At 43.3% G+C, this 27,080-nt stretch overlaps 1 protein-coding gene across 2 annotated transcripts in view; it reads right to left on the bottom strand.

Annotated features, from left to right (window-relative positions):
• Positions 1-7,646: 7,646 nt before the first annotated feature.
• PIGC (phosphatidylinositol glycan anchor biosynthesis class C) overlaps positions 7,647-27,080 on the bottom strand; it is a 297,093-nt gene continuing 277,659 nt past the window's right edge. For both annotated transcript variants that reach the window (XM_044085183.1, XM_044085182.1), the window contains one exon: positions 7,647-9,655. In XM_044085183.1, the coding sequence (XP_043941118.1) occupies positions 8,711-9,586 (876 nt within the window). In that variant the 5' untranslated portion in view covers positions 9,587-9,655 and the 3' untranslated portion in view covers positions 7,647-8,710. The remainder of the gene's footprint in view (positions 9,656-27,080) is intronic.

Consider the following 27,080-nt stretch of genomic DNA (forward strand, 5'->3'; position numbering starts at 1 on the left):
CCATGGTAATGTTGCTGTATTAGATTAACAGTTGCTTAATTGATTTTTTAATTGTTTAATTGAGTAACTTTACCGCCAATTTATGTATTTAAGAGTTATATTTTTGGTGTTATTTTATCTGAGGAAGCGTAGAGGTATCTACGCGAAAGTGCTCATCTTTGTGTTTTCATCTAATAAATTGTTCTGTCTTGTTGCAACCAGCTTCCTTGTGGATTTATCAGGATTCGTGGCGAGACCATCTGTATTTTTGTTTCTCAATTTTAATTTCATGCTGTAAAATGTCTGTGGAGCTTTTCTCCCCAGGCCTTCGCCGAAAATGGGCTACATTCAATCAGACTTTCCCAGTAAACAAATGTTAAATAAATAAATTTATCTATCCTTTTGTTGACCAGGCAAATCCCACTAGACTAGCAGGTTCTTTTCATGGGAGACCCAAAGTGGTATTTTTACTGTTACGTAAGTCCTGCAATGGTCAAGCTGTGCACCATTTTTAATACCTTTGGTTTAAAATCTATGTTCCTACAAGATTCACATACTTAGGTTTATCTCACGTTCTTAACTGGCAGAGCAAGCAAATGTCCCTGTTTCTTGGTATCAGTTATGAGCACAGTTATTTTACTTAGTTCTGTTAATGATATATTTTTCATTTCTTATTTGACATTTGTTTACTGAAAAAGTCCACCTGGGATAATATCCTAATTGAGTGGATGCCCAAGGAGAAAAGCTTCACACTGACATAATATGATTACAGTTAAACAACAGTTATTACAAAACCTAACACAAAAGAACATACTAATAATGAATTAAAAACTTAAAATTATCAGTTCACACAGTGTGAACTTAAATATGCAAATATCTGGACAGAGATAAACTGAAAAAAGAACAGTGTTAATAGTTAAATAATTCACAAGTAGTGTGTATGCATCTAGCAGTACTGAAGTACGTAAAATACACAAAACTAAGACAAACCCATAATGAACCCTTATGGTTTTCTCATTCTTTCTCTGATCGCCTGCATTATTTAGGTCAGGGCTGCACTTAAGCTGAATGATCCCAGTAAGCAATGGGTACAAAACCACATCCCAAGATGGGCATAACAAACATACATAACCTTGCGGTGCTCAAACCTTCTGGACAGTATGTAGCATCACCAATTCAACATTGGCACACGTTTAGAATGTGAGAGGAACCAGATCACCTAGTAAAAACTTATGCAGATACTGATCATTCATGCCAGTTGCCCCTGTATGCCATTTCTGCCAAGCTAAAGCAATCATAGGAGCACTCTGCTTCCAGTTCATCCCTTCAAAAGAACCAAAAAGGTTCTTTACTTTTCACTACACACCTTCTCTCATGAAAAACTGCAGGTACCACAAAATTCAATACAGAAATGCAACCAACTTACATTTCTTCATCACTTCCCATTTGTTAAACACCAGTTCATATTCTAATAGCGTTAACACTGCCCAACCAGTAAAAGCTCTGCCTTAGACAGTAAAAAAACAAAACTGGATCTTCGGAATCCATGGCTCATCAATCAAAAACCTGACAGAACTGCTGGCTCAGTGGTAAGCTCTCTGGTTTACAGTTCCACAGTCCACAGTTCAATCCTCACTTCTGGTCAATGTCTATGCGGAATCTGTTTAGTACTTGCATACAAACATGCAATCAGTCTGTACACCACTACAAGCCAAAAACTCTATTAAGAAGTTCCCTTTAACCTCAAGAAAGCCAAGGCAACATGGATTGGGGAGAATATAAAGTTGCCCATCCAATTATCCAGGTTTATCTTAAAGGTGGCAGGGGCTACTCTGCTTGAAAAGCAGAAGTTTGTTCCACAGGTGGGGGGGTAATGTTGGGATATGACTGTCATGCTAACGTGCCTTGGGGGGATAATATTGGGATAGGACTGTAATGCTAATGTGACTTATTTATCTGTTGATGAAGGTTAATTCCTTTAAATAGGTACCTGAGGTGCTATTTCATCTGTGAAGGAAAAGGAGGTCAAAGGGAGCAGGATCTTTCATTGTTCAAAAGGCTACATACAGATCTGCAGTCTATTTGGACACCCTAGAAAACTGAGGCCGATGATCTTTTAGTAATTAATCTCCAATGTCTCACACATGGAGTATTATACTTTGATACGTACATACCAAAAGGTACACTGTATTTAACAATGGGTCTGATGAGACATGACATACCAAAAGGTGTACTGCATTCAACAATGGGTCTGATGAGACATGACATACCAAAAGGTGCACTGTATTCAACAATGGGTCTGATGAGACATGACATACCAAAAGGTGCACTGTATTCAACAATGGGTCTGATGAGACATGAGTAAAGGGAAATTAACACTTCCCTGGATCAAGAGGAGACACCTTGGGAAATCAGATAAGCCAGACAGAAGGCTTTCTGAACCACTGCTAAAATATGACAGTCAAACAATAAGGAATTATTAAGAGTGCCTAGACCACTTAAGACAGTGTCTGGTTGGATGGGTATGTCACCTATCAGGTATGTCAAACATTTTGTTAACCAAAGTGAACAATGCTACACGGTTTTCCTTTTAATGTGAAATCATTGTCTTTGCACCACATTTTAACAAGGACTAACCCATATTGGAGCAATTGTGAGTCAGTGGAAGATCAACCATCACCACCCAATTTACAGTCATCTGCAAACTTACATAACCACAGAACAGCAGTGTTGGCCTGAAGGTCAGAAACAGTGTTGTCCCTCTGCTACTTGGCATCTGAGCCTTGAAAACACCACTGGTAAACTTTGTTTTCAAAAGAAGCATTTGCATCTCTAACTCATATGTTTTGTCAGACAACCGGCTAGCTATCCACCTCACAATATAAGAATTTATGCTCAGATTTACAGGTCTGTCAATAATGCCGGTGATTAGGAATAGAGTCAAAGGCTTTGGTCAAGTCCTGACATGCTGTATGTACTGCATAACTTATATCGACCACTTCGGTTACTTTTGCAAACAAGTTGCTGAGGTTAAAGAGGCATGACCTTCGCTTCACAAAGCTACACTCATGAGAGTCCAGACTTGAGAGATTTTCAAGGACTACATTAGTAAGTTCAGATATAATCTGCCAGACAACTTTACATACGAGGCTAATATGTCTGCAGCTACCAGGGTCCATAGCTGGGCCATCTTTGTGTAATGGCATTACAATGTAGGGGGGTCAGATAGGTCATATTTGGGACTGATAATCAGGCAACCTGGTACATCACAGCCTCTGCAAAAGGAACCTCATCAGAAACCATGCAAAAGGTGTTCTTCACCTCTGAGAGGGCCAACAGAACTTGTACCACAATAATTAAAGGGAGGTGGTTGGGATTGTAAAATCTAACAGCTATAAGTGTGGGTGGATTAAACTTTACAATAAAGTTGTCAGCTAGGATATTAGCTATTTCCTGTGGGTCACAGTGTACATTATTATTGTGAAATAGCCTCAAACATTGATGGGTGCCACCTTTCTGACATACATAAAGAAATATTTGTAGTAATTTTTATTTTTTTGGATATTTTAAGCTCATACTCAGCTTTGAGCTTCCTAATGGTTCCCCTAAGTTGTTTACTAGTTTACATATGCTCTTATGGTAAGTAAAACGAGACACTTAAGTATAAAGCAGATTCTTTCTCTTCTTATACTTTATTTATATGGATACTTCACAACAGAGAGGTTGTTTTTAAATTTCTCATCTTTGGTGCAGACAAGGACTACATTATCAATACAAATATTCAAGTGGAAGAAGAAAAAGTCAGTGGCACAGTCAGCAGCTTTAGCAGTGGGATACATCAGAGGAGAGTTACAGTATGGTTTATTTAGGTTACTTTTCAATTCAGGGATGACTCTGGAGCTCTGGCTAAGTGGCTTTACTGTGACAACTGGGAATCAGACAAACTCAAACACAACTGAACAAAACAAAATACATTAGTAGCTTACTGACCGATTCTTCTGTGCTAAACTTTAGTATATAGTGCACTCCAGGCAGGCTTCATTAAAGTGCACCTGTGGTTTGAAAATAATACAGACAGTTAACTGAAAACCCAATTGATATTACTTGGCACTAAACAAAGGCCCCCCAAAAGCCACTGCCCAAATCATTAAGTGCACCTCTATCAACATTAAGCCAATCAATCACTATCCTACAGAAGAAACAACAAAAGTCCTGATGCCTAAATGATCAATAAATCACTCTCATACCATTAAATGACCTCAAATGGTGAAAATACAGTCCAACTAAAAACAGAACAACAGCTGCGTCTCATGTGTATCTCAAAGCATCCTACTGCTCTGGAATAGGGTCCCCATCCATGCTCGAACCAAAGCATCCTATCGCTATGAAATAGGGTCCCCATCCATGTTCAAAGCATCCTACTGCTATGGAATAGTGTCCCCATCCATGTTCGTCCCAAAGCATCCTACCGCTATGGAATAGGGTCCCCATCCATGTTCGTCCAAAAACATTACCACTATGGAATAGGGTCCCCATCCATGTTCGTCCCAAAGCATCTTACTGCTATGGAATAGGGTCCCCATCCATGTTCATCCCAAGGCATCCTACCGCTATGGAATAGGGTCCCCACTCATGTTCATCCCAAAGCATCCTACCGCTATGGAAGAGGGACCCCATCCATGTAAAACAGAGTTCATTCCTGACCATATTCAAACAAAGCCTTAATTATATGGGAAATCATAAATTTACACTGGTCTGACCCCCATATCCCTTATGGGCATAGGATAATTTTTATTATTTTATTTATTTTACATTTGTTGACCGGGCTAGTCCAACTGGATATATGTCCATTTTCAGTAGAGGAAAGGCATAAATGGTTACATAAGAAACGTAGCAAGTGAAACAGTTAATATAAACAGATAAAAAATTAAATTGGCATAAAAGGTTACATGACATCATAGCAAGTTAACCAGATAATATAAAAAAAGATAAAAATTTTTTTTTTTAATACTTTTTTTTAATACTTGTCTTATTAAAGGCCTAACACCTCCCCCCTAAAAAATCATTAACTACCTTCCTGTTAACATGACCCCTCCATGATACTTGTGGCCCAAATGCTTTGGAGTGCGTGGCTAGTCTTGTAAGGGTCCTCATGGTTGTTAGCCTAGTAACAACGTACAGTGCAATGAAAGTATTTTCCCCTTCCTGATTTCTAATTTCTTTGCATGTTTGTCACACTTAAATGTTTCAGATCATCAAACAAATTTAAATATTAGACAAAGATAGCCCAAGTAAACACAAAATGCAGTTTTTAAGTGTTGATTTTATTTATAAAGGAAAAATACTATCCAAACCTACATCGTCCTATGTGAAAAAGTAACTGCCCCCCTTGTTAATTCATGAAGTAACTGTGGTTAATCACATTTTTGGGAAAGCCGAGTTCAATTTCACTAGCCACACCCAGGCCTGATTACTGCCAGACCTGTTGAATCAAGAGATCACTTAAATAGAACCTGTCAGACAAAGTGAAGTAGGCCAAAAGATCCCAAAAAGGAAGACATCATGCTGCGATCGAAATTCCAGAACAGATGAGAAACAAAGTAACTGACATCTATCAGTCTAGAAAAGGTACAAAGCCATTTCTAAATCTTTGGGACTCCAGTGAACTATGGTGAGAGCCATTATCCACAAATGGAGCAAACATGGAACAGTGGTGAACCTTCCCAGGACTGGCCAGCCTACTAAAATTACCCCAAGAGCGCAGCGACGACCCATCCAAGAGGTCACAAAAGAACCCAGAACAACATCTAGAGAACTGTAGGCCTCACTTACCTCAGTTAAGATCAGTGTTCATGACTCAACCAGAGACTGGGCAAAAATGGCATGCATGACAGAGCTCCAAGGTGAAAACCACTGCTGACCAAAAGAATAAAAAGGCTCGTCTCACTTTTGCCCAAAAAAATCTTGATGATCTCCAAGACTTTTGGGAAAATATTCTGTGGACTGACTAAACAAAAGTTTAACTTTTTGGGAGGTGTGCATCCCGTTACATCTAGCGTAAAAGTAACACAGCATTTCAGAAAAAGATAATCACGCCAACAGTCAAACATGGGGGTGGTAATGTGATGGTCTGGGGCTGCTTTGCTGCTTCTGGACCTGGACGACTTGCTGTGATTGATGGAACCATGAATTCTGCTCTCTTACAAAAAATCCTGAAGGAGAATGTCTGGCCATCAGTTCGTGACCTCAAGCTGCAGCGCACTTGGATGCTGCAGCAGGACAATGATCCAAAAACACACCAGCAAGTTCACCTCTGAATGGCTTAAAAAAACAAAATGAAGGTTTTGGAGTGGCCTAGTTAAAGTCCGGACTTTAATCCAATTGAGATGCTGTGGTATGACCTTAAAAAGGTGGTTCATGCTCAGAAACCCTCCAATATGGCTGAATTACAACAATTCTGCAAAGAAGAGTGGGCCAAAATTCCTCAACAACGATGTGAAAGACTGACTGCCAGTTATCACAAATGCTTGATTGCAGTTGTTGCTGCTAACAGTGGCACAACCAGTTATTAGGTTTAGGGGGAAATTACTTTTTCACATAGGTCTATGTAGGTTTGGATATTTTTTTCCTTAATAAATAAAATCATCAGTTAAAAACTGCATTTTGTGTTTACTTGGGTTATCTTTGTCTGAAATTTATATTTGTTTGATGATCTGAAACATTTAAGTGTGACAAACATGCAAAAAAATAAGAAATCTGGAAGAGGGCAAATACTTTTCCATTCCACTGTATGAACCTATGATCTCATTCCAAAACTACTCTAGACTACAGTCAGTGTTTCCCTGTCAGACAGTGGAGAATGCTGCTGCCTCATTTAAAGAGCTGATCATATTATTATGTTTATTTTTATGACAAATCGAGAGCTTCTGCCCAGTATACGGCAAAACTAAAAGGACAGGTTGTCATTCTTTGTTTCAAGGTGGCAACACATTTCCACTGCTAAGCAATCTGTGGGCCTTCCTACTTCAGAAAGAACTTTTAGTAAAACAACTCTATTACTTGAAAATTATTTGTCCCTGGACTAAAACACTTAACAGCTCATAGCATTTAAAATCTTACTGCACTAAAACTGCCTGCCTTTTTACCCTAAAATATTTCAGAACACAGACTAACATTCAACCTTTATAAAAACACCTGTTCACTTTTCTTTTCTGCTACCTGGCGTTTGGCTTTATTGGCCTCAATGTACCCATAAAGACTTAAAAAGTAAAAAGTCATGAGCATTCAGAAGTCATGTAGCTGAAACACTGGTATTTTCTTAAAGGGTCACTTGCATATATCACACAGGCCTCCACTACAGGACATTTAAGATATAACAGAGTGAAAACTCTAGCTTGGCTGGGTCTTTCTTGCACTTTTACTGAATGGATTTGTCAGTGTGAACTTTTTACCATTTGGTTAACATACTTTTACTTCATAAGGGACAAGCAAATCAAAATATGGACCACTTGAAGTGTAATTACATTTAAGCACTTATGAGTATGCATCTCATTCTGACTGTAAAGCATCATAATCATCAAATGTTCCACTACCAAACCACAGTCAACAGTGCAGCCCATTCAGAAAATGGCATTTGTGTAGAGATAGCTGACAAATGTAAGAAAACATTCATATTTAATACTTTATTTAAACAACTCAACAAATGACTAAACAGAAGCCCTACAGATGTTAATCACAAGTTGTGGTTTTGAGAAAATCTCATCAACCCCTAAGGAAATCATTTCAAGCTCTGGACTTCCACTGAGGTCTGCTCCAGCCCCTTCGACTAAAAGGCTGCCCTCAACTTTTTTTGACCACTGGCCCTTCATAAATGGTTGCTTCCCCACTATCATCATTCTTTCCAATAGGAATGTCAAGGCTGACATCACTTGCTTCAGTCAATGGGTCTTCTTCAGGTACAGACAGCAGATGACAGAGGTCTTAAAGGGTCACTTGCATATATCACACAGGCCTCCACTACAGGACATTTAAGATATAACAGAGTGAAAACTCTAGCTTCACTCTAATGGTAGCCATGCAATATCCTCTAACTTTGCAAATATGATTATTCCTCAGATTTCTACCTGGCCATTAGCCTCTATTCTTCATTCCTGGTCTCGCAGGCCTTCTACTAAAGTGGGCACTGCTTCAGTTGTGATGCCAGTGCTGCAATTCTGTAGTTGATCTTCTACTTCATGAAGCCAGTAACGGTTCAATGTCACAACAAAGAGGCGCACAACATGTCCAAGACACAAGGGGGCAGAAGATCCATGTGCCATATCAATAGTTCCTTTTATGCTTATGACCTGTAAACAGGAATCTAACTGCAAATACTTTAAAAATGAGATAGATATCTCCAAATTATATAAAGTATGCATCAAGTGTCTTATGATGGCCCAAACAAAAGATTTAAAATTCCGACTCTTTATATTACAACAGTATGTTAATACAAAAGCAAAGCGAGGCTATTTTAAAAACTGAGGAAGGTCGTCCTTAATTTCGGCTTCATCCCACGGCCCATGGATGTTATCTTTAGAGAGGCTATTTTAAAAAATGAGAAAGGTCGTCCTTAATTTCGGCTTCATCCCAGGCCCATGGATGTTATCTTTAGAGAGGCTATTTTAAAAACTGAGAAAGGTCGTCCTTAATTTCGGCTTCATCCCACGGCCCATGGATGTTATCTTTAGAGAGGCTATTTTAAAAACTGAGAAAGGTCGTCCTTAATCTCAGCTTCATCCCATGGCCCATGGATGTTATCTTTATAATGCTGCAGCTGGATTAGGTAGAGGGGACACAAGAATGAAACAGAAAACAGGAGCAGCGCAAAAAGCAGAGCTGCTACACCCGATATGGTCAGGAGGCCAAGAAGGGCGGAAACAGTACATAAAACAGTCACACCCAAGTAACAGCACGGTACACTGGCTTTCAGTTTCTTCTGTAACATGGGCCACAAAGCAAAAATCTGGATAGCAAAGGTCACAGTAACAAAAGCATGGAAAGAGCGGGGCAATCGGGAAGCAAGACACACTGAAGCAAATATTGCCATATTCAGAGATAGGGTGCTTGATACAACAGCAGCATTGGCGCCATAGTCAAAAAATACCAGATGCCCTAAAAGCATAAATACAGACATGGCATAGATGGTGTCTGTGCTGATGGATTCGGTAAGGGTTTTTAGCAGTGGGGAAAAACCATAGGTGAATGTTAAAAACAGGGTGGCACTCTTCAAGTCTGCCCATCGAGTCCGGCCATTCTGTCTCCTTCCCTGTCCAGTGTCAATGACATCAAATAAGAGATAACCAATCAGAGAAAAGAGGAGGCCAGTACCAAAGAGCCAATGTGGCAACAGAACCCCTTGATCCATGTACCACCAGAGGACAACGAAGACACAGACACTGGCCAGCTGCTGGGTCACTACACTCGACTCCCTCACAACAGACCAGTACTCATACTGACGGACGTATATGTTTTTCTGAAGTTCTTCCAGGAACCTCTGATCCACATAGTTATCTGGAAAGGCCTGATGTTCATACAGTACTTTTCTCCATCTTATTCTGCAGTTTTCCATGCTGGCTATTTCATTTTGATCTCTTTGTATAGACAGATGTTTTCCTGCAACAGCAGTAATTTTCAGCACCTGAAACAAAAATTGAAATAATTTTTAGAAATTAATACTAGTAGTGTTCAAATCCATCGATGTATTCACTTTCCTCATACCAGACAATAAAACTGCATACACACAGTTCTCTCCCCATTATTTAAACACTGCACCTTATAGTTCCTCATACCAGACAATAAAACTGCATGCACACAGTTCTCTCCCCATTATTTAAACACTGCACCTTATAGTTCCTCATACCAGACAATAAAACTGCATGCACACAGTTCTCTCCCCATTATTTAAACACTGCACCTTATAGTTCCTCATACCAGACAATAAAACTGCATGCACACAGTTCTCTCCCCATTATTTAAACACTGCAACTTATAGTTCCTCATACCAGACAATAAAACTGCATGCACACAGTTCTCTCCCCATTATTTAAACACTGCACCTTATAGTTCCTCATACCAGACAATAAAACTGCATGCACACAGTTCTCTCCCCATTATTTAAACACTGCACCTTATAGTTCCTCATACCAGACAATAAAACTGCATGCACACAGTTCTCTCCCCATTATTTAAACACTGCACCTTATAGTTCCTCATACCAGACAATAAAACTGCATGCACACAGTTCTCTCCCCATTATTTAAACACTGCACCTTACAGTTCCTCATACCAGACAATAAAACTGCATGCACACAGTTCTCACATTATTTAAACACTGCAACTTATAGTTCCTCATACCAGACAATAAAACTGCATGCACACAGTTCTCTCCACATTATTTAAACACTGCACCTTATAGTTGGACTTTCTTCTTTTACTCATTCTTAGGAAATAACTTGTGCAGAACAAAACATCTTAACATTAATGAGTGCAGTAAGTTAAATAATAACTTGTGCAGAACAAAACATCTTAACATCAATGAGTGCAGTAAGTTAAATGATCGTGTTACTGTTGAACATCTGTCACAACTCCAAATACCCTACAAGTAGCTGCACACTACAAGGGGCAGGAGCTTGCCTTTAAGTACGATTACACAAATTCATAGCTGTATTATACTACAGTATTCATTTCAAATTATCAGCATGACTGTACCTCAAGAACAACGTCAGAGACAATGCTAAACTAACGTTTAAAACATGACCTCAAAGAGTGCAAAACAGCAGCTTGTTTTTCATGAGGAGATATTAAAAACCTACAGGGACTGAAGTGAAATACTCAGAATGGCAACAAACTGCCATGAGGAACAATAGTTATTATAATTAATATGGTAAGATTTTTATACCAGAACAAGCATCACTGCTAACAGATTTACATCATTTATTCTCTTTCTTGGTAAAGTGAGCTGTAACAGAATTTCACATAAGAGTTTGGGTTTACAGTAGTCCTACTTCAGAACCTTGTACTGCAATTAGCGTTAAATGACCATGGTGTATCAAAAAGCTAGTATTCACTACTGCCTTGTAAGCCAAGTCCACTCCACTCCACAGAAGCACATAGGCTGGTACTAGGCTATCAGCCCTAGGGCCTATACAAGCCTAGCCAATTTTCCTGGCTATTTTTCACAGGAATTTTACTTCCCTGGTCCCCTGTCTAGCAGTATGACTGACGTGATCCCCGGGGTGAATTTCCTATCTCCCATCCAGTCGTCAAGGTTCCTTTGAAGAGGGCCAAAGAGGCGCTCTGCCTGACATGTATGTGCAGTCTATTTCAGAGAATGGGGAGTCTCTGGGACAGGAATCAATCCCTCCAACATGTTTTATTCATTGTGATGACCAGGTCTAGATCCCTGGAGCACGTTGGCTCTGAGGGATTGGGATTTCTTTAAGTGTAGCATGTCCAACAGCTCTGGGTTTGACATGGCCTTGTATGTTAAGTAGAGATCGACTCAAGTAGACGATACGCAGCAGAGTATAGCTGGAGTTTTTTTTTAGACTGTCAGCATACAGCATCTGCTTTAGGCCTGTGATTCTTTTAGTGAGGTACTTCTGCGGCCTTTCCAACTGTTGCAGATATCTTGTGAGGTACATACCAAATGAGGCGCTGTACTCTATAATGGGGCTAATGAGGGATGAGTACAGTGGGACAATGACCTCCTTTTTCCTGGATGGAAAGTCCTCAGTAATGAGATGTGCCACATAGAAGGATTTCCTGACTGTTCTGGTGATGTGATTATCAAAGGTGAGACCACTGTCCACCTGTGTCCCTAGGTCCCTTAACACACTTTCGGTGTTTAGTGTATTGCCACTTATGTGGTAATTCATGGGTACATGGTTTTTCCCAAAGGGGATAAAGTACAGTTTTGTACCTACCATAAATGTAGATGTCCGATAGGTATGCATCTGCAGTCATAACATATGGGTTGTCCTGCCTCAGGCAGCCCTTCGGTCGGCCGGATTCCAAAGTCTGGGTCTGGCCTCGGCTGATGTCGCACTTTCCCCGACGTCAGAGCGTCTGGGGTATAAAAGCATCAGCCGATGCCATTTTCCTCAGTTTTTCTTGTCCCAGATGCCAGGTGCCCTCTAGGAAGGCTAAATTTGGATAAATGCAGAAAAGTTCCAAACATTTGCAAAATTATATAAATATATACATGTATAAACAAACAAATACACCATAATAGATTCCCCCAGCTAGCTAAAAGAGGGGTAAGCACCCTAGGAATACCACAGAGGGGTAGGAGGGAGGGTAAACCTGACTGCAGATGCATACCTATCGGACATCTACATTTATGGTAGGTACAAAACTGTACTATGTCCTTCAAGGATGCATCTGCAGTCATAACATATGGGTAGAATACCATAGCCAATCTGGGGGAGGAGGTACTAAGAAAGGGATGGTGTAGTTAAGATCCCCTGCAGGACTGCAGTAGCAAACCCTGCTCTGGATCTGGAGTATAAAGGTAGATTGTAATGTTTGGCAAATGTATGCACGGAGCTCCAAGTAGCAGCTTCTAAAATGTCCTTGGTAGCCACCCCTCGTAGGAAGGCTGTAGTGGTGGCCGTCGCCCTTGTGGAATGAGGCCTGATGTTTTCAGGAACTGTCTTTCCATGAAAGGAGTAGCAAAATCGAATGCAATTTCCTATCCATTTTGAAATTGTCTGTTTGGAAATTGCTCTTCCTTGCACCCCAGTAGCATATGCTACAAATAGTTGGTCAGTTTTTCTGCTAGTTTTAGTTCTGTCCAAGTAGTAGCGTAGTTGTCTGTGTATATCCAGGGTGTGCAGCAGTTTTCCCCCTCTATTCTGTGGATTTGGGAAGAATGTAGACAAGTGAATAGCTTGGTTCAAGGATACCCTAGATACCACCTTTGGCATAAAAGTAGGATTGGTTCTTAGTGAAACTCTGTCCTGATGGAAAATAAGAAAAGGCTGTACTGCCATTAATGCTTGTAACTCAGAAACTCATCTTGCTGAAGTTATTGCCAGAAGGAATGCAGTTTTCCAAGACAGAAACTGTAGATCCACTGATGCTGCTGGTTCAAAAGGAGGAAGTGTCAGTTTCTCCAGCACAAAGTTGAGATCCCAAGCAGGTAGAGGGGGTCTTCTTGGAGGTTTAATATTTTTGATCCCTCTCAGAAATTGTCCGAGGAGAGGGTGTGAGAAGATAGGTGGATCCACATTGTATTCTGCTGAAATTGCTGAGGCATGAATCTTAATGGAAGAATAGGACTGGCTATTGTGGAACAATTCTGCTAAGTATTCCAGGATATGTGTCATGTTTGCCACTGTCACATCTGAGCCTTTTGATGTGCTCCAAATGAGAAATCTCTTCCATTTAGCAGAGTATGTTTTCCTTGTAGAAGGCCGGCGAGCTTCCAAGATAATGTCCTTTACCCTCTGTGATAAAACAGTTTGATTGGGATTTAAGGAATTTTCCAGGCAGTTAGCTGCAATGTTTTCAAGTTGGGATGCATGGTCTTGAAATTGTTCTGCGTCAGAAGTAGAGGCCATAGGGGGAGTGGCCATGGTTTTGCCTGAGACATGCTTCTCAATAATGGATACCAGTGTTGCCGTGGCCAGTCTGGAGCTATCAGTATCACTCTTGGCTGTTCCTCCCTGATCTTCAGTAGAACCTTGTACATTAATGGGAGAGATGGGAAGGCATATACTTTTAGAGCTTCCCAGCTGAAAGAGAGAGAGTCCACCCTCCAAGCTTGTGGGTGGTATGTCCTTGAGCAGAATGTCTTCAGTTGATGGTTGAGTGGGGAGGCGAACAGATCTATCTCCGGCATTCCCCATGCCTTTGCTATGAGTTGGAAGATGTCTGGGTGCAGCATCCATTCGTGTGCATCCATGGTAGTTCTGCTTAAGCTGTCTGCCAGTGTATTCTCTTTTCCTGGCACGAATTGGGACTGTAGTTGGATATTGAGTTTCAGGCATAGTTCCCATAAATTCATAGCCAGCCGGCATAGAGGGTAAGAGTGTGTGCCTCCCTGCTTGTTTATGTACCACATAACCGTGGTGTTGTCTGTCCTTATTAACAGATGGCCTTGTTGGAGGAAGGGTTTGAAAGCCTCGATTGCATACATCACTGCCAGCATTTCCTTTTGGTTTATGTGCATGCTTAGCTGTCCTTGAGGCCATAGGCCTTGGATACATTTGTCCTCTATGTGTGCTCCCCATCCTCGGTCTGAAGCGTCCGTGGTGATGGTCTGCCTTGCTTTTGGTTTGTTGAAAGGCAACCCTCTGTTGGACTGGCAGGCCTGAGCCCACCACAGAAATTCCTTTTGAAGGCATGGAATGATTGGTATCAAGGTTTCTAAATTGTGACTGTGTTGAGACCATACACTCCTTAGGTACCATTGTAATTTTCTCATATGCAGCCTGGCGTGTGGTATCAGAATTATGCAGGATGCCATGTAACCCAGGGCTTGCAGGATTTTCCTTGCAGTAAGCTGAGTTTGTCTTGTCAGAATCATGAAGTAATCTGGAAGTTGTTTTTGTTTTTCTTCTGTGAGAAAGGCCATTTGGGTGGTTGTGTCCAGATCTGCAACCAAAAAGGTTATCCTTTGGGATGGCACTAGTCTTGACTTTTGGATGTTGACTGTGTATCCCAAGGCCTGTAGCAGGTGGATGGCATAGGCCAAGTCCTTTATCAAATTTCCCTTGTTGTCCGCTTGTATTAGGCAGTCGTCCAGGTATGGGTAGATTTGAATTCCCTGAAGTCTGCAATGTGCAATTACTGATGCCAGGCATTTCGTGAATACTCTGGGCGCAGTAGATAAGCCAAAGGGCAATGCTGAGAATTGATAATGCTCTGATCCTGCAAGAAATCTGAGGTGTCTTCTGCAACTTGGTCGAATAGGGACGTGCAGCTATGCCTCTTTGAGATCTAGAGTCACCAGCCAAGACTCCTTGCCCAACATGGGAAGAAGTTGCTGTAGGGTCAGCATCTTGAATTTTGGCACAATGAGGTAAGTATTCAGTGCGGACAGGTCGAGAATAGGCCTCCATTGATTTTCTTTTCTTGGTACAAGGAATAGTCTGGAGTAAAATCCTTGGCCTTGTTCTGAACATGGTACCTTTTCTATAGCTTTCATCTGAAGCAAACTGTTGATCTGCCTTAAAGCCTCTGCCCTCTGATTTGGTGGAAGGTTTGGCATTCCGTTTCTTTTTGGCAAAGTGTGGAAGTGGAACCTGTATCCTTTGTCTATTATTTGCAGTGTCCATGTTGTCCCTTGTAATATAATGCCAGTTTTTTGAGAATAAAGCCAGCTTTCCGCCCAAGGGTGCTTCCAGTTGTTCCCTGGTAGGCGGAATCAGAGTAAAGTCATTGAGCCTGTCCTGGTGTAGTAGTTGTTGCTGTTGCTGTAGCACTACTCCTCTGGTTGGCAGGCTGCCACTGACGGCCTCTGCAGGAGCCCTTCGATTGGCCTCTGCCTCTAGGGCGCCTGTTCCTGCCCCTCTGGGCTCTGTCCGAGTCTGGAAAGGACCAATTCTTAGTAGGCCAGTTTCTGCTGAATCTCGGTGGTTGTACTTGCAGGAAATCCTTAACTGTTTGCACAGAATTTGCCTTTTCTTCAACCTTTTTTAAGATCTCCTGAGCAGAGGAGCCAAATAAATTTTGTTTCTCCATTGGAGCATCCAGGAGTTTAGCTTTAACATGGTCTGGCAAAGATTGTTCCTTCAGCCAGGCATGCCTACGAATAACTGCCCCAGTCATAGCTGACCTAAATGAAGCCTCCAGTGCATCATAGCCACATTTTAAGAAGTGATTACTAACCTGTTGTGAGTTGTGAACCAAATCCTGAAGGGATTTACGGTCAAGGGGTTCAGGTGAAGAAAGTTTCTTATTCAGTTCATCTAACAAATACTCTTGGTACTGTATCATATGAAATTGACAATTTAATGCCCTGACAGAAAGAGTTGCAGAAGTATATACCTTCTTTCCCCATCTCTCTAAAGCTCTAGACTCTCTTTCAGAGGGTAGAGGATTTTTGGCAGTGGCGGCTGCAACCCCTTTAGGGCCCTGAGAAATAGTTTCTGAGTCTGCAGAATGGGCTTTATACAGATGGAAATGAGAATCCGGGACCCTGTAGTACCTATCAGGTTTGGCAAAGGCCGGAGGAAGAGTATCAGGGGCTGTACTGACATCATTGTACACATCATCAATTACATTCAGAACAGGAGGTATAGCTAAGGGCCTATGTTGAGGCAAATGCAAAAAGGTCCTTAATCTTTTTCTAGAATCAGAGAAATCCTGACCTTGCCATTGAAAATGCTCTCTCATGGAGTGTAGAGTCTCACCAAAGGAAAACTCTTCAGGAGGGGAGGCCGAAGGGATAGATTCCTCAGCATCTGAATCCTCATAAGGCGAATAAGCCTCCTCCTGGTGGTCTGACAACTCAGATTCATCCGTGGATTCATCTGAAGAGTGTGGGTCAGAGGGGTCAGTCCTGGGCATTTTGTCCGGAGGAGGGTGAGAGGCCCTTGTCTGGGTGAGGTTGTGAACCTCTAATTAAAGAAATAAGGTCCTCCGCAAGGCTGAGGATCTGAGAACTAGAGGAAGGCCTCTGGGAGGTAGTCTTGGGAGGCAAAGCTTTAGAAAGTTTAGCAGCTTTAGCCCTAGAAAAGGCCTTAATGGACATGGAAGCAGGGGGCCTAGCTGCCCCACGTGCAGGAGTAGAAATGTCCAAAGGTATGGTGTCGGACATTTCCTGGACACTGGTTTCGGTAGGAGGTTCGGTAGCCGACTCAGCCGGGGCCTCCCGGGCCGCGGTGGTCGGTTGAAAGGTTTCGGAAGAAGGAATCTCCGAGGACTCGGTTTCAGCCGAAACCTAGACACTCGCGGTAGGCCTTACCGTGGTTTCAGCCGAAACCGCGGGCCGCGAGTGTCGGTCCTTTTCCTTCCGTTTTTTCACCAAATGCGAAGTCGGAGTCTCCGTCGGCATTTTATAAGCAAAACTGGCCCCAAAAAATTCCTCTGCAAACTCCGACCAACGTCTAAGAGTTCGTCGGTTGAAGGAAGCACAGGCTGAACAGGCCGATACGTCGTGGTCTGGGCCTAAGCAAGGAAGGCAGTAGGAATGGAAATCCTTATGAGGTATTTGTTTCCCACAAGTTAAACAATTTTTTACTTTGTCTGACATCGGCTGAGGCAAGAAAGAGTCCCCAACGGGGTACTTAGCTTTTTTCAAAGTCTTCGGTAGCTGAATTCTCTGGATCTGACCGACCGGCACTTGCGAACAGCTTCTGCTTCGGGCACCGCACGGCAAGAAAGACTGAGGAAAATGGCGTCGGCTGATGCTTTTATACCCCAGACGCTCTGACGTCGGGGAAAGTGCGACATCAGCCGAGGCCAGACCCAGACTTTGGAATCCGGCCGACCTAAGGGCTGCCTGAGGTAGGACAACCCATATGTTATGACTGCAGATGCATCCTTGAACGACATCTATACATTTCTTAGCATTGAGCTTGAGCCCATGGCTCGGTCACCAAGCATTTGCCTCTGTAAGGCCCTTTTGTAGGATATCCACATCCTTTGGGGATTCGATAATGGCTCCCAGTTTGCAGTCTGTGAACTTTGTTAGCCAGAGTCCCTTGGTGTTGGCCTGTACTTCAGAGAAGCAGATGCCAAACAAGAGCGGTTCCAGGACTGAACCCTGAGGTAATCCACTTGTCTGGACCTGGATTTGGAATCGGCTACTTTTATAGTCTGGGTTCTGTCAGTAAGCCAGTTGGCAACCCATAGAGTGACGTAAAGATTAATGACCAGCTTAGTAAGTTTATCTATGATTCCAGAGTGGGCGATGGTGTCAAAGGCCTTGGCGAGGTCCAGATAGGCTGTGTGGACCATCTTACATTCGTCCACGGCTCTGGAGACTGATTCGAAGAAGTCGATCAAGTTGAGTAGACAAGATCGGCCCTTCACTAAACCAAACTGGGTGGGGTCCAGTGATTGAAGGTTGCCAATGTCTTTGTTTATAAGTTCCATGACAATGCGTTCCATGGCTTTGCAGATCAGGCTTGTTAGGCTGATGGGACAATAGTTCCCGGGGTTCAAGGTGGATCTCCCTTTGTGGAGTAGGACAACTGTAGCTGCGCACCACTCATTGTGCACAAAGCCTGAGGTGAGGCTATGATTAAACATGACACTTAGGTGATGTGCCAGTTCATTTTGTAGTTCATGTAGCACACAGCCCGGGATGTCGTCTGGTCCCATGGATGCTGTATTCTTAGCTTTAGAGAGTGCGTTTTTTACCTGTGTGGCCATGATTACCAACATTTGGCAATCTTTTGGTATTAAGATGGGCCCTTTATGGGGTAAGAGGGGGGTGAAACTGGCACTGAAACAATCTGCTAAGATACTGACAATATCCTTGGGATCAGTATGTTTAGTGCCATTCTGTTGTAGCTCAGAGCAGATTTGAGCATTACCATTTAGATTCTTGACATAACTATAGAAAGCCTTGTGGTTGTCCTTAGAATCGCTGGCAGGTTTATTTTCGTAACTAGCTTTGGAGGATTTCATGAGAAACTTCAGCTTCTTACTGAGGCTGGTGAGGGAGTTTTTTTGTATCGTGGGATTTTCCTTTTTTTCTGTAGCAGTTTCTCCCTTCTGTTGTATAACTTGTTTGTGGCAGGGGACCACCAGATTGGCTTCCTTTTTTTTGGAGGAGAACATCTTGGTTCTATTTGGAATGGCACGATTTATGCATGAGTGGATATGCTCGTACAGTGCCTTAGTGTAGGATTAGACAGTCGAACTGTCAGTTCCCATCTGCGTGGGTGTCGTGAAGTTTGTCACTTCTGACTTGAGTAGCATGAAGTTGGCTTTGGAGAAGTTTATGGAGGTTTCCCTACTGGGAGTGGGGGTGGGATGTGGACGTCAAGGGTGATTAGCTTATGGTCAGACCTGACCAACGAGGGGGTGACCACTGGTGTGGAGCATCGATCTCCCATGTTGGTAATGACCAGGCCAAGGATATTTGATCCCCTGGTGGGACTATGGATTAGTTGATCCAGGATGTTGGAATTTATGAATTCCAAGAACCATTGGGCAAAGGTGTTGGTACCCAAGTAGTTTTCCCAATTAATGGCAGGGTAGTTGAAATCACCCAGTATTAGGGTGTTAGGTTGTATCTTAACATTTTTAGTATGTTTAAAAAGGTGCAGGGAAACTCTTGGGGCATGGTGGGAGATCTGTAGCAAGCTACAATTTGGATTGCAGTCTTACCTAGTATTAGTTGTACCAGATGCGTTATATTTTGGGCAATTAGCCTGGAGGTATGGATATCCTTGGTGAATATGGGCACTCCACCACCTTTAGTGTTTCGGGCCTAGTTTGGTGGCCGAAATGTGTGGCAAGAGTTGTAGCCTGGTATTGCAGGGGTGCTCTCTGGAGCCTCGAAACAGGTCTCAGTTACTGCACAGATATCGATGTTCTCCATTTTTCGATTGCATACATTACTGCTAACATCTCTTTTTGATTGATGTGTAGATGTACTTCCTGGGGAGTCCATTGCCCTTGAATACATCTGCCCTCCATGTACGCCCCCCATCCATGGTCTGAGGCGTCTGTTGTAATGGTTTGGCTTGTTTGAGGTTTGTTGAAAGGCATACCTTTGTTTAACTGGCTTGCTTGGGCCCACCACAAAAATTCCCTTTTTAGACAAGGGATGAGTGGGATAATTGCTTCTAAGTTGTGGCTGTGCTGAGACCATAAACTTTTTAGGTACCATTGTAATTTTCTCATGTGTAGTCTTGCCAGTGGAATCAGAAGAATGCAAGATGCCATGAAACCCAGGGCCTGCATGATTTTCCTTGCAGTCATCTGGGTGAGCTTTGCTAGGCTTCTGAAGTAATGTGGTAATTGTTCTTGCTTCTCTTCTGTGAGGTAAGCCATTTGTGATTCTGTGTCTAGTTTGGCTCCTAGAAAAAGTATTTGTTGGGATGGCAGTAGTCTTGATTTTTGTAAGTTGACTGTGTATCCCGAAGCCTGTAGTAAGTGAATGACATAATTCAAGTTTTTTGTCAAGGCTTGCTTGCTGTCCGCTTGTATAAGGCAGTCGTCCAGGTAAGGGTATATCTGTATCCCCTGGAGTCTGCAGTGTGCAATTACTGATGCCAGGCATTTCGTGAATACTCTGGGCGCAGTAGATAAGCCAAAAGGCAATGCTGAGAATTGATAATGCTCTGACCCTGCAAGAAATCTGAGGTATCTTCTGCAACTGTGTCTGATTGGGACATGCAGGTATGCCTCCTTGAGGTCCAGAGTAACCAGCCAAGACCCCTTGCCCAGCATGGGAAGGAGTTGCTGTAGCATCAGCATTTTGAATTTTGGTACAATGAGAAAAGTGTTTAGAGCGGACAAGTCCAGTATAGGTCTCCATTGCTTTTCTTTTCTTGGAACAAGGAACAGTTTCGAGTAAAATCCCTGGCCTTGTTCCTGAGGAGGAACCTTTTCTATTGCTTTGATTTGTCTTAGCTTTGAAACTTGTTCGAATGCCTCTGCCCTTTGATTTTGCGGCAGGTTTGGCATGCCTTGTCTTGTTGGTAAAGTATGGAAGTGGAACCTGTAGCCTTGGTCTATTATGTCCAGAATCCATTTGTCCTTTGTTAAAATGTGCCAATTTTTTGAAAATAAGGATAATTTTCCGCCTAAAGGTGCTTCTCTTTGAGCCTTGGTCGGCGGTGTCAAAGTCAAGTCATTGTGATTGGCCCTGTGGAGCAGGTGTAGTTCCTGCGCCACCTCTCTGATTAGTCGGATGCCATTGGCGTCCCCTGTAGGGGCCTCTGTATTGCCCTCTTCCTCGGGCACGCCTTTTTTTCCCCTTTGAAACTTGTCAGTGTCAGGAAAGGACCAGTTCTTAGAAGGCCAATTCCTGCTGAACCTAGGTGGCTGAACCTGGAGGAAATCCTTGATTGTTTGCACTGATTTAGCCTTTTCCTCAATTGATTTCAACACATTCTGAGCATTAGCACCAAAAAGCTTGTGTTTTTCCAGAGGTGCATCTAAAAGCTTTGCTTTAACATGATCTGGTAATGCCTGTTCTTTCAACCATGCATGTCTACGTATGACGGCCCCTGTCATAGCTGCCCTACATGAAGCTTCCAATGCATCATAACCACACTGAAGAAAATGATTGCTAACCTGCTGTGTGTTATGGACCAAATCCTGCAAGGCCTTTCTATCTAAAGGCTCGGGAGAGGCTAACTTTTTCTGCAAAGCATCCATCAAGAAATCCTGATACTGAAACATATGAAAAAGGCAATTGAGGGCCCTCATGGCAAGTGTGGTTGAGGTATAAACTTTTTTACTCCACCTCTCCAGGGACCTAGCTTCCCTGTCTGAGGGCAAAGGATTTTTGGCCGTGGATGTGGCCACCCCTTTTGGCCCCTGTGAAATTGTTTCTAGATCAACAGCATGGGCCTTAAAGAAATGTTTGTGAGTTTCAGGAACCCTGTAATATCTGTCAGGCTTGACAGGAGCAGGAGGGAGAGAATCAGGAGAAGCACTCGAATCTGAGTACACATCATCCAGTACATCTAACACTGGAGGGATAGCTAAAGGCCTGTGTTGGGGAAGCTTAAGGAAGGTACGAAGCAGTTTCCTGGAGTCGGAGAATTCCTGGCCTTGCCACTGGAAGTGCTCTCTCATGGAGTGGAGAATTTCCGAAAAGTAAAATCCTCAGGAGGAGAGGCAGAGGGAATAGAATCCTCCGCATCTGAATCCTCGTAGGCCTGGAAAGACTCTTCCTGGGTATCTGAGTGATCAGAGTCACCAGAGGCTTCATCTGAAGAAAGGGTGTCAGTATGCTCAACCCTGGGCCTTTTGTCAGAGGGAGGCCGAGATCCTCTTTCAGGATGGGCCTGGGAGCCTCTAATTAAAGAAATTAAATCTGCTGCTAAAGACATGATTTGTTTATCAGTAGTGGGCTGAGGCAAAGCTTTAGGAGGGTGAGACTTAGCCTGGCCAGCAGCCTTAGCACGTGTGTAGGCCTTGATAGACACAGACATAGGGGGCCTAGCTGCCCCACGTGCTGGAGTAACCTTGTCCACCGGTATGGTCTCAGGCAAATCTTGGGCTTCAGTGTCTGGAGGAAAATCAACAACCGGCACCAGCGCAGGCTCCGGGACCGGAGTGATCGGTAAAGCGGTGTCGTCGGTCCGGAGCGGTGGAACAACCGCCTCAGAAGAGACCGATGCACTCGCGGTAGTTTTTGGCGTGGTGTCGGTGGAAGTCGCGGGCCGAGAAAGTCGGTCCCGGTCCTTACGTTTTTTTGGAAATATGAGGCGTCAGTTGTTCCGACGGCATGGTATAAGAGTATTTATCGCCAAAAAAGTCTTCAGCAAACTCTGCCCGGCACCTGAGTGTGCGCTTATTGAAGCAAGCACAGGCAGCACAGGCCGAGACGTCGTGGTCTGGGCCAAGGCAGGGAAGGCAGTAAGAATGGAAGTCCTTATGAGGTATTTGTTTACCACAAGACAAACAGTTATTAACTTTTTCAGTTTTTTCTGACATCGGCTGAGGCAAGAAAAAGATCCCCAACAGGGTACTTAGCTTTTTGATGACTTCGGATACGTAAAACACAGGAGCTGACCGACTGGCACTTGCGAACTGCTTCTGCTTCGGGCACCGTGCGGCAAGAAAGACTGAGGAAGATGGCGCCGGCTGATGCTTTTACAGCCCAGCCGCTCTGACGTCGGGGAGGAGGCGACATCAGCCGACGCCGGACCCAGACTTTGGAATCCGGCCGACCGAGGGCTGCCTGAGGCAGGACAACCCATATGCAAGGACTGCAGTTGCATTCTTGAAGGACATCTCAAGGTATTAGAGCCTGGAAGGTTATTCCCTCAGATGGGTCTGGAGCTGATGAGCAGGCATCGGCTTCTGAAGGTGTATTCAGACCTAAACAATTATATATTAAACCGACTTCAAAGGCAAAGACTAAAACACCTTTAAAGGCAAAGAAACAAGTTCACCAGCCACATGGACAGGCCTCCATGCCCAAAAAAAAAAAACAGATGCTCAAAATGGCCGAAGACAATTACCTTGATCAGGGGTTCCCATCCCCCTCCTGATAAGAGGCCTAGGCAAGAGACAGACTATGAATCTTCAGATCAGGTTTCCATTTCTTCTGATTCCTCTTCTGATCAGGAATACTCTCTTCCCCCCTATGAGGATCCTGATGCTGAAGAGTCAATTCCTTCAGCTTCGCCTCCTGAGGACTGCTCTTTTGGGAAAACCTTGCATACCATGAGGGAGCACTTCCACTGGGAGAGCCAAGATTTTTCAGAATCTAAGAAGAGGCTCAGAGACTTCCTTTTACTACCTCAACACAGGTCTCTAATTATTCCATCTGTGTTAGACATTGTAGATGATGTGTTCTCAGAGTCTAGTCTGACCCCTGACCCCTGACTCCTTACCTCCAGCTCCTGTTAAGCCGGACAAATACTACAGGGTCCCAGACTCTCATAAATTTCTTTTCAAAAACCTTACTGCAGGCCCAGAAACTATTTCTCAGGGTCCCAAAGGGGTTAAGGCTTCCACTGCAAAAAACCCTACCCCCTCTGACAGGGATTCTAGGGCACTGGATAGATGGGGAAAAAAGATTTACACATCTGCTACCTTTGCTATAAGGGCCTTAAATTGCAAGTTTCATATGCTCAAATATCAGCAATATATCATGACACTGCTTAAACAGAAAATGATGGTAAATTCTGAATGTGCAGAAAAAGTACTTTTGTACCTACCATAAATGTAGATGTCCGATAGGTATGCAACCGCAGTCCTGACATATGGGTTGTCTTGCCTCAGGCAGCCCTTCGGTCGGCCGGATTCCAAAGTCTGGGTCCGGCGTCGGCTGAAGTCGCCCCTTCCCCGACGTCAGAGCGCCTGGGCTATAAAAGCGTCAGCCGACGCCATCTTCTTCAGTGTTTCTTGCCCCAGATGCCAGGTGCCCTCTAAGGAAGGCTAAATTTTGAAAATAGAGAAAATATTCCAGACAAGTACAACAACATAAAAACAAATACACCATAAAAGATTACCCCAGGTAGCTAAAATGAGGGGTAGAAACCCAAAAGAATACCACAGAGGGGTAGGTGGGAGAGAAAACCTGACTGCAGTTGCATACCTATCGGACATCTACATTTATGGTAGGTACAAAACTGTACTATGTCCTTTAAGGATGCAACTGCAGTCCTGACATATAGGTTGAATGCCATAGCCAACCTGGGGGTGGTAGGCACTAAGACAAAGATGGTGTAGCTAAAATGCCCTGCAGGACTGCAGAAGCAAACCCTGCTCTGGATCTGGAATATAAAGGCAGGTTGTAATGTTTGGAAAATGTTTGCACGGAGTTCCATGTAGCGGCTTCTAAAATGTCCTTTGTTGCCACTCCTCTTAAAAAGGCTGTGGAGGTGACTGTAGCTCTGGTGGAATGTGGCCTGATGTCAGCTGGCACAGTTTTTCCATGAAAAGAGTAGCAGAATCGAATGCAATTTCCAATCCATTTAGAAATTGTCTGTTTGGAAATTGCTTTTCCCTGCAATCCAGCAGCGTAAGCTACAAAAAGCTGGTCAGATTTTCTGAAAGACTTTGTTCTGTCCAAGTAGTAGCGCAACTGTCTGTGTATGTCTAAGGTGTGCAAAAGTCTTTCTCCTTTATTTTGAGGATTGGGAAAGAAGGTAGGCAGGTGAATAGCTTGATTCAGGGACACCCTGGATACCACCTTTGGCATGAATGATGGATTGGTTCTCAAAGAAACTCTGTCCTGATGAAAAATGAGAAATGGTTGTATTGCCATAAGGGCCTGTAGCTCAGAGACTCTTCTTGCTGAGGTTACTGCCAGAAGGAAAGCTGTCTTCCAAGACAGAAATTGCAACTCTGAAGATGCTGCTGGTTCAAAGGGAGGAAGAGTTAGTTTTTCCAGCATGAAGTAGAGGTCCCATGCAGGCACTGGTGGTTTCCTTGGAGGGTTGATGTTCTTTATACCTCTTAGAAACTGTCTTAGCAATGGGTGAGAAAATACAGGCGGATCAGTGTTATATTTGGCAGATATTGCTGAAGCATGTATTTTTATGGAAGAATATGAAAGGCCATTGTGGAGCATTTCAGCCAAATATTCTAGGATCTGTGGAATGCTCATCTCTGATGGGTCTTGACCCTTTTTGCTGTTCCAGATAAGAAATCTCTTCCATTTTGCTGAGTATACTTTGCTAGTGGAAGGTCTGCGCGCCTCCAGGATGATATCTCTTACCCTTTTGGAAAGTGTATCCTGAGGAATAGTCATGGAATCTTCCAAGCTGTCAGCTTCAATGTTTTCAAGCTGGGGTGTAGTGTCCTGTAATTGTGCTGTGTCAAAAGAAGTGGCCATTGCGGAAGGAGCCACGGATTGGTGTGTGTCAAGCTCCGTAGCAGTGGGTACCAGTGTTGTTTTGGCCAGTCTGGAGCTATCAGTATGACTTTCGGTTGCTCTGTCTTGATCTTTAGTAACACCTTGGTCATCAAAGGAAGAGGTGGGAAGGCATATAGTGTTAGAGAGTTCCAACTGAAAGAGAGAGCGTCCACCTTCCATGCTTGAGGATAGTATGTCCTTGTGCAAAACTTTTTCAGATGGTGATTGAGGTGGGAGGCAAAAAGATCTATGTCCTGCCTTCCCCATGCTTGAGTTATTTGTAAGAAAATGTCTGGATGCAACATCCATTCGTGTGGATCCATGATGTTTCTGCTTAGGCTGTCCGCCAGAACATTGTCCTTCCCTGGTACAAACTGGGATTGTAGCTCTATTTTCAATTGTAGGGAAATATCCCAGAGATTCATTGCCAGTCTGCAAAGAGGGTAGGAATGGGTACCTCCTTGCTTGTTTATGTACCACATAACTGTGGTATTGTCTGTCTTTATTAGCAGATGGCCCTGACGCATGAATTTTTCGAAGGCCTTGATTGCATGTATCACTGCCAGCATTTCTTTTTGGTTGATGTGCAGGTGCTTTTCTTTTTGTGTCCATTGCCCTTGAATGCATCTACCCTCCATGTGCGCCCCCCCCCCCCATCCATGGTCTGAGGCGTCTGTTGTTATGGTTTGACTTGTATGAGGCTTGCTGAAAGGCAGACCTTTGTTAATCTGGCTTGCTTGAGCCCACCACAGAAATTCCTTTTGAAGGCATGGAATGAGTGGGATCAATGCTTCCAGGCTGTGGCTGTGTTGAGACCATAGACTTTTTAGATACCATTGTAGTTTCCTCATATGCAGCCTTGCATGTGGAATCAGAAGAATGCAAGATGCCATGAAACCCAGGGCCTGCAGGATTTTCCTTGCAGTCATCTGGGTGTGTGTTGCCAATTTTCTGAAGTATTCTGGTAATTGTTTTTGTTTTTCTTTTGTCAGAAACGCCATCTGGGTGTTTGTGTCCAGTGTGGCACCCAGGAAAGATATTTGTTGGGATGGTACAAGACTTGATTTCTGAATATTGACTGTGTATCACAAGGCCTGCAGCAGGTGAATGACATAGTCCAAGTTTTTTAACAAGGCTTGTTGGCTGTCCGCTTGTATAAGGCAGTCGTTCAGGTAAGGGTATATTTGTATCCCCTGAAGTCTGCAATGTGCAATTACTGATGCCAGGCATTTCGTGAACACTCTGGGCGCAGTAGATAAGCCAAAGGGCAATGCTGAGAATTAATAATGCTCTGAGCCTGCAAGAAATCTGAGGTATCTTCTGCAACTTTGTCTGATTGGGACATGCAGGTATGCCTCCTTGAGGTCCAGAGTTACCAGCCAAGACCCCTTGCCCAGCATGGGAAGGAGTTGCTGTAAAGTCAGCATTTTGAATTTTGGCACAATAAGGTAAGTATTCAGTGCGGACAAGTCCAGAATGGGTCTCCATTGGTTTTCTTTTCTTGGAACAAGGAACAGTCTTGAATAAAATCCTTGGCCTTGTTCTGCAGAAGGAACCTTTTCTATTGCTCTTATTTGAAGTAGGTTTGCTATTTGTTTGAGTGCCTCTGCCC

Source organism: Protopterus annectens, chromosome 10.part0 (genome assembly GCF_019279795.1).
Source record: "Protopterus annectens isolate FY-2018-M chromosome 10.part0, PAN1.0, whole genome shotgun sequence".
Taxonomy (NCBI): Eukaryota; Metazoa; Chordata; order Ceratodontiformes; family Protopteridae; genus Protopterus; species Protopterus annectens.